Source organism: Podarcis liolepis (genome assembly GCF_965112155.1).
Source record: "Podarcis liolepis genome assembly, chromosome: 1".
NCBI classification, from domain to species: Eukaryota; Metazoa; Chordata; class Lepidosauria; order Squamata; family Lacertidae; genus Podarcis; species Podarcis liolepis.
Window position 1 is genome coordinate 58,434,210 of NC_139554.1, and position 8,426 is coordinate 58,442,635.

An 8,426-nucleotide genomic window follows, 5' to 3' on the forward strand; every position below is an offset into this window, starting at 1 on the left:
TTGACAATCAAGAACTTGATGCATACAACAGTGTACATGCTGGGTGCTTTCTAACTAATGCTGTATGTGCCAGAGGGGCAAGATGGCATTGGGTACAGGCCTAGTACGTACAGTCCCGCCACTCCGCTCAAATGTTCACTGAATGGTCCCACCCCCCCAAAAAGATCTATTCAATAGTTGTTTTTCCATTTAGACAGAAATAACAATATGGTGGACCTCTGCTGGTGGAAGCAACCACAAAGTTCTTATAAAGTCACCTGGGTAGCCAATTTGTGACACAGGTGCTACAAACAGCACAGGCAATCCGGGTTCATGGTAAGCTTGGACAAGAGCAGGAGCTCCAATGACATGAATGGGGAAGCCCGTGGCTCTCCAGATACTGCTGGACTACAACTCCCATCATCCTTGACCATTGGCCAGGCTGGCTGTGGCTGATGGGAACTGAAGTCTAACAACATCAGACAGGCTCTACATTGGCTACTCTGGTTTAGGGTAAAGGGATGGTGGCACCCTCTGAGGCGATCAGGAGTACTGTGGTGAATGCTGTGGCGTGGGCAGAGAGGTGCAGGGGCCAGGGAGAGGCAATGGTCGATGGTAAAACCAACCTGGAGGCAGGCAATTCGCTATATGGGATGCTGGGTCATGCAGAACTCGCCCCGATTGGCTGCCACAACATTCTCCCCAGTGTGCCTGTTTGTACTCTTCCCAGCTGCACCCAGTGAGAGTTCACATCCAGGCCTAAACCTGGGACCTCTCACACAAGAAACCCGGGTTGCTCTCCAGCAGTGGTTCTTAAAGGGGATGGCAAGAGAGGATGGCAAGTGGGGCTGGGAGATTCAAGAACCACCAGTATCATATTTTGGGAATGATTCATGTTCTTATGTAACTGCAGTTTTTTTACTTTCTGGATGTCCCATGACCATGTGTTCTATGTTATAAATCAAGGACTGCTAGTTGTTGTTTCTTTTTTGTTTCCCAATGGATTTCTTCTAAAAAATGTGGTGTGGTGCAAGCAATTTTTTATTCTGAATGTGTGGCTCAGAGAAAAAGGTGTGAGAACCACTGTTCTGCATGATTAGAGCTTCATGGTATCCCACACATTGCATGTAGTGGGGAAGAGAAGAAGAAGAGTTTGGATTTGATATCCCGCCTTTCACTCCCCTTCAGGAGTCTCAAAGCGGCTAACATTCTCCTTTCCCTTCCTCCCCCACAACAAACACTGTGAGGTGAGTGGGGCTGAGAGACTTCAGAGAAGTGTGACTAGCCCAAGGTCACCCAGCAGCTGCATGTGGAGGAGCGGGGAATCGAACCCGGTTCACCAGATTACGAGATTACCGCTCTTAACCACTACACCACACTGGCTCTGGGATGCCATGGGGGTATTTTCCTGTTTCTGGAAATGGATTGGCTCCCTATATGCCTGACCAATGTAGGAGCCTACTTGCTGGTGAGAACATGCGATATTGCTCTGGAATTCAGCTGATTGGCTCTGAAAGCCCATCTTTGAAGGAGGCTACTGTAGCTCCTGCTTAGGTGAACTCTGATAGGTGTGGTGCCAGTCACTTGCTATCTATGTAATGGCAGCTGACTTGGCTGGTGGGTAGCTCTACCTGTCAAAGGTGGCCCACAGAGAGTGGAGGATTAAGGAATCCAGCCTGCAGTCTGGCCCATTTCCCATCCCAGTACTGGATGCTTCTATTTGCTATGGGCTGTGTGTTTTGGAGTGCTTGTGTTTCCTCCTTTTCAGCTTTTGTGCTGGGAATGTAGAACATCCTGACTACATGATGCTAGCTAGCATAAGCCGACCTCCCAGCTTGCTGGGTGAGACCCTCAGATTGACCCATAAATCAGTCTTGGAGCAAAGCAGAGAGCAAGAAGAGAAAGAACTAAGCAAGGTTAAGTGCAAATGCAGTTCTGTAAGTGGTTTGTCTATAGCAGCCACAGGCCCCAACCAATTTGTTTTTTTTTTTTAATGACAGCTCAACTGTGTCTTTAATTTTCCATTTCATGTCATCTTTTCCCATTGATTTCATTGTTCAGTTTCCCGTTGCAAAGCTTCTTCAACATAGTCTGCCGCAAGTTTCATATGACAGTTCTTGAGGGCTTTTATTACATCGTCAACCTTTGCTTCCTTCCCCCTTGATTTCCGCCACTCTAGAAGCGATTGCATCATTTGTTCATGCATGTTATATGGATTGGCGGTTACAATTCTATCGATTTTGACTTCTGAGATGCCAAGTTTTCGAATGAGCATTTTCCAGTTTTTCCCAACGTGATCACATATGATCTCAAATGCTCTGTCCAGCTTACCTAAAAACAAAATAATAGTTTGCATCAACTTGCTAATTCACAATGGACCATTTAACGCTCCTCCTGCCATACTCCAGAGAATACTCTGTCTTGACCCTCCTACTTGTCCTACTGTGAAACACTCGGGGTTATGGCGTAACACTCAAGAGATGGGACAGGACTCCAGTCTGGGTGCTACTGCCCATATTTGCCACCCAGCCAACCCCATTTTTCACCTTGAGGTGTGCAGGGCCTCTGGGTAAATATATACCCAGCGAGAAGTTCACTGGCCAACCTTTGACTGTACTTAAGGAGTAAGGAGCCTCCAGCCCGGGGGCCTAAATAAGCCCATCAGGCCTCCCCATTTGGCCCATGAGGTCTTTTCGGCCAAGCCACACCCACATGCCCTACAACTGACATCATACATGATGCCAGATGTGGAGTGGAACATGCAGTTACTTGGCCGTGATGAAATGAGGTTTGCAGGCATTGCCAAGCAGTTGATCGGTGCTGCCTACAAAACCCCATGCAAAGCGCTGGGCCCAGGGATTCCCAGTACTTGACAATCAGCTGATCGCTGGTACTTTGTGCGCAGTGCATTTGCCCACACACTCTGATTTCAAACCAGGCATGCATGTGTGTGTATCACCTGCCATTGTGACATCAGGTGATGGACAAGTGAGCAGCCTTACTCATCTGTCAAACTTGGCTAATGGTGAAGAGGTGGGGGAGAGAGAACAATCAGGCCCATTGGTCAGATTTGAGAAGCTCAGAAAAGGCCATAGCTCAGAGGAGTTTCTAACTGCCTTCTGCCAGCAGCGATTAGCTGATTGTTGAATACTGGGAATCCCTGGGCCCAATGCTTTGCAGGCACCACTGATCAGCAGCTTGGCGATGCTTGCAAACATCATTTCCTGCAAGCACACACAAAGTGTCTGTTTATTTCTATATCGGGAAACAGGAAAAGAGTTACCATCTTTTTTCCTTGCAGGATACCTGTAAGCAAAAAAAGTTTAAGAGCAGTTCTGGAATGCAGATGGCATTAGCCCTATTCAGGGGTTCACACAAAGCCTTAAAGCAGGGAGGAGGCAGAGGTGCACAGTCAAATCCTGTCCCCAATGTTTACATAGAGGCTCCTCTTCAGACTTTCAAGTGCTCAGTGTGAAGGGCTGGAGAGGATGTCTGAGCGTGTTGGAAGCATCATGATAATGCTTGCATTATTAGAACTCTCAATCATAGGGATGCTTCTTTATGCATTCAGTCAAATGTATGCAGAAGCCCCCATAAGTCCTTTATGCTGAACATCTGAGGGCCTAAATTTGAGCCCATGCACAAGGGAACGCTGGAGGGTGGGCTTGCCAATGCACCTCCTCCTCACTCTAAGTCACTCCTCTGCCAGTCTGGGGCCTCCAGTTGTTTCCAACTACAACTCCCATCAGCCCCAGTCAAAATGGCCAAACTGGCTGGGGCTGATGGGAGTTGTAGTGGTGAAAGCTGCTCTAAGGCCTCACGTGTACAGGCGTGCAAACACCTAAATAAGGCTAGTGGGCTAAGCAAATTGTTTCAAGTTGTTAAAAGCAAGAACCCTAGACAAGACAGCTTGATCAGCTTTAATAGCAGCTTGAACAAGATGAAGCTAAAGTTGAAGGTTAAAAGGTAAAGGTAAAGGGACCCCTGACCATTAGGTCCAGCCGTGGCTGACTCTGGGGTTGCGGCACTCATCTATCTCGCTTTACTGGCCGAGGGAGCCGGCGTACAGCTTCCGGGTCATGTGGCCAGCATGACTAAGCCGCTTCTGGAGAACCAGAGCAGCGCATGGAAATGCCGTTTACCTTCCCGCTGGAGCGGTACCTATTTATATACTTGCACTTTGACATGCTTTCGAACTGCTAGGTAGGCAGGAACTGGGACCGAGCAACGGGAGCTCACCCCGTCGTGGGGATTTGAACCGCCAACCTTCTTATTGTCAAGTCCTAGGCTCTGTGGTTTAACCCACAGCGCCACCCGTGTCCCTCAAAAAGTTGAAGTTTATGCAATGCAAAAAGGTGAACTGAGCTGCTTCAGGCAGCATTATTATTATTATTATTATTATTATTATTATTATTACTACTATTAGTAGTAGTAGTAGTATTAAGAATTTACCCTAAGCCCTATGGTCAAGTCACAACAATTAAATGACATAGTCAATATTAAAACACAAATTTAAAAACTGTGCAAAACAACTTAAAATTACAAAACTAAGGTTGGTCCTGAAAATATACACCTCAAGTGTCAAAAGCCAGAGTAAGGGTGTAGAACACCTTTAGCTCCTTACAGGCTACAAACACAATAATAAAGAAACAAATTTTCATATGCCACAGCCCACTTCCTTCAATTAAACAAAAAAGCCATTTCCACCTACGTTTTTCTTGCGCATCCAGCTGGTCTTCCGGGTCCCCACTTGCGCCGTCTTCAAACTGCCTGAGCAAAGTCAGCAGATCTTCTCTTTGCAGGCTTTTGAACGCGTGCTCCAAGAACTCAACCTTGGTCCTCGTAACTATTTCCTGTTCCAGGAAAATGTTGAATAGATCGAGGCCACTTTGGACGGCCTCGAGCTTTTTTTTGCCAATGCGATCCCGGCAAAGGAACTTGAGATCGGCGAGCTCCTTTGGAGAAAGGCTCCTTGAGAATAAATTCAGAAGATCCAAAAACGGATCCATTTCTGGCGAACCTAGGAAGAGCAAGGCGGGAGGTTAGGGTGCCCATGTGAAAGGCATCAGTATTCAGGAAACCTTTCTCCTTTTTAAATAGAATACTGCTTTAATGCAGTTTTTTTTTTAATGGGCAGAGAAACATCTAGCAAAGATGCATTTGAACCCCAGGACGATCATCGGGCAGAAAACGCAACTTTTTAAAATCTGACTTTCTCTTTCACTTTGTTTTCTAAACTTTCCCCCCAAAACAAACGCTAGGAAACTTTTTGCGCGGCGCTGAAATCTCGATAGGAGGTTGGAAAAAATGGAAAACTTAAGTTTTTAGAAAGCTTTACATACTTACTTCCTGGTTGGAACTTTGTTGTCGATCCGGAGGCTCCGGCGTCATCCGGAGGGAGGTCGCTTCCCTTTCGGGGCCCTCCGCCCACGCGGCGCAGCTTGCCTCTCTCCGGAAATCCGAGGCAAGGGAGAGAATCGCAGGGCGCTCCGCGGACACCAGGGGGCAGCATTGGCACAGCTTTTGCAACTAGCGCCGCTGTTAACACCTATCAAGCCAGCCAGAAACTCAGAAATAAATGTACGGCTTTTCTACTTAAGCATTTCACTTAAAAATATGGAGGTGGTGTTACACACCGCATTAAAATTCTGGCTGCTCCGTTGCAGAAACATTGTTTATGTATTTCTGCAAGCACCAGTTCTCCGCTCTGCATCGTTTTATTTTCTAAGTTGTGGACATTGTATTGTATTTAATAATAATAATAATAATAATAATAATAATAATAATAATAATAATAATAATAATAATAATAATAATAATATTTATTATTTATACCCCGCCCATCTGGCTGAGTTTCCCCAGCCACTCTAGGGCGCTCCCAATCAAATGTTTAAAACAGTACAGCATTAAATATTAAAAACTTCCCTAAACAGGGCTGCCTTCAGATGTCTTTTAAAGATAGGATAGCTGCTTTTCTAAGTTGTGGACATTGTATGATGTCAAAAGCGCAAAGTCGTTGTTTTATTTCTGCACTTCTCAAACATTTCTATTGCTATATGTAATAAAAGAAAACAATCAAAATTATTAATTGATTGATTGATTGATTGATTGATTAACCACTACCCCCCTCCTGGTACCAATAATAAAAATTCTTTTGAGGGATTTGTATTTTGTGCATATGCTTAATTTTAATTCAGTTGTACAGTCTTCCTTCCTTCCTTCTTGTATGTTATTGAAATGTATGTCCTTTATTACATACTTAATTTTTTTTTAAAAAAAATATTGCACATTCTAATTTATGTAAATAAATACAATGGATAAAAATGCTTTGGGCAGTCAAAGCCAAGCACTTTAAAGTCACATTGCTTTCCAAGGGGAGATATTTAGAGTGCAATGTGTGCAGGTGAGTGCATATTTTGGGGCCAAGATCCATGGCTCAGTGTTAGGTGCCAGGCTCAATTCCCAGAATACTCAGATAGGGCTGGAAATGTCCCCTGAGTTCCTGGAGAGCTGCTGCCAATCTGTGTAGACAATAGTGAGCTAGATGGAGCAATGCTCTGACTCACTCCTATGCTTATAGGGAATCAAATAACACTGTTTTCAATGGGATTTCAGTATGTAAAAACACAATCAGAGGCGGATCTTGGGGCCTCAAATTCCAGCAGCAGCACCCTGTGCGACGCCAAAATTCAGTGCCCCCCCCAATGCTTCTTGCCTTCCATTCTAAATCATAGTTTAAAAGTCACTTTTAAGAAAGAAAGTGGGTTTGTTGCACTAGGGAGACGGCACTTTAAATCCACTTTAGTTCTGTGCTTCGTGGTCTAGCACTCAAGTCTAGTTTTCTGCTAGTAATATCTGTTCAAGTCCAGCAGAGGGAGTTCAAAGAACTGGAAACCACAGAAAATATATTCCTTTCTTTGGAATAACCATTAAAAAGACCAACAGTTTACACACTCTTACCTTTCTTCCTCTTGTAGCAATTATAGTGTGCTGTGTCGGATGCTATATGATTTTTAATTGCCTTTTCGGTGCTTCTTTTATTTCTTATATTGAATGTTATTGTATTCTATAGAATTCAGATTGTAAGAGTTCTTCACAAGTGTGCTGCAGATGACCTTATGAAACTTGATCTGCTGACTACAACTTGGGAAACTCTGGTACAGGGAAATCCCTTTTGATTCAAAGGTTATATAAATTAAGGTTATGATGATTAGGTGGTATATAAATCCTGCCAAATGAAATGAAATATTCAACCGTGTTGAGCCTCCATCTGAAGAGTTACTATCCAGTCACCATTTTGCCATAGGCATTACCTGAATCACAGGAGAAATGATCTCTCCTTAACAAATATTTCATTTGTTAGCTCTTTAAAACCTACATCTAAAGTAGCAGTGGTTTGTATGGTGGGACAGAAGAGCAGCCTTCATCTCCCAGCATCATCATTCCCTCTTACCAGTAGGGGGAGACAGTGGCCACACCAGGCCAGCCAATCCAGTGCTCCTCCTGGTGCACCTGCCATGTCTCCCCCTCCTGGTAAGCAGCGGTAAGGCGGTTGCTGTAGCTCCCTCCCACTAGGAGATATGCTCTTGACCTAAAGCAGGCCTAGCAGAAGCAGGGCCAGTCTTGCCTTGAAAAATCTCAAAGAAAGATTAAATTGGCCCCTTTTCTTTTTGAATAGGTTCCAATACCTCTTGCAAATTCCAGTCAAGATATAGAAAGGAAGGCAAGCAGGCATGCTAGCTACATTATTTTCGTCACTTGTTTTCAACATATGTGTGTATGAAAAGAAGACTCCCTGGAACAGACCCTGATGTTGGGAAAGATGGAGGGCACAAGGAGAAGGGGATGACAGAGGACAAGATGGTTGGATAGTGTTCTCAAAGCTACCAGCATGAGTTTGACCAAATTGCGGGAGGCAGTGGAAGACAGGAGTGCCTGGCGTGCTCTGGTCCATGGGGTCACGAAGAGTCGGACACGACTAAACGACTAAACAACAACAAAAGGGACTCCTGACCATTAGGTCCAGTCGTGACTGACTCGGGGGTTGCGGCGCTCATCTTGCTTTATTGGCCAAGGGAGCCAGCATACAGCTTCTGGGTCATGTGGCCAGCATGACTAAGCCGCTTCTGGCGAACCAGAGCAGCACACAGAAACGCCGTTTACCTTCCTGCCAGAGTGGTACCTATTTATCTATTTGCACTTTGACGTGCTTTCGAACTGCTAGGTTGGCAGGAGCAGGGACCGGGCAATGGGAGCTCACCCCATCGCGGGGATTCGAACCGCCGATCTTCTGATCGGCAAGTCCTAGGCTCTATGGTTTAACCCACAGCGCCACCCACATTAAAGACCTCCAAATCTCTCTGGCCACCTCTGCACTACACATTTAAAGCACTGTGATGCTGCTTCAACAGTCATGACTTTCCCCCCTAAGGAATCCTGGGACCTGC

General features: G+C 45.3%; 1 protein-coding gene across 2 annotated transcripts; it reads right to left on the reverse strand.

The window, feature by feature from the left end:
- Window positions 1–1,896: 1,896 nt before the first annotated feature.
- On the reverse strand, window positions 1,897–5,454 carry FADD (Fas associated via death domain). Of its 2 annotated transcripts, none has more exons than XM_083467291.1 (3): window positions 5,326–5,454; window positions 4,691–4,999; window positions 1,897–2,310 (listed from the first exon to the last, which is right to left on the reverse strand). In XM_083467291.1, exons 2-3 carry the CDS (start codon window positions 4,986–4,988, stop codon window positions 2,030–2,032), a joined length of 579 nt encoding a protein of 192 aa, XP_083323417.1. In that variant the 5' UTR covers window positions 4,989–4,999; window positions 5,326–5,454; the 3' UTR covers window positions 1,897–2,029. The 2 variants fall into 2 exon arrangements, with proteins under 2 accessions (XP_083323417.1, XP_083323416.1); XM_083467290.1 differs by having other exon boundaries at window positions 5,322–5,437.
- Between the last annotated feature and the right edge of the window lie 2,972 nt (window positions 5,455–8,426).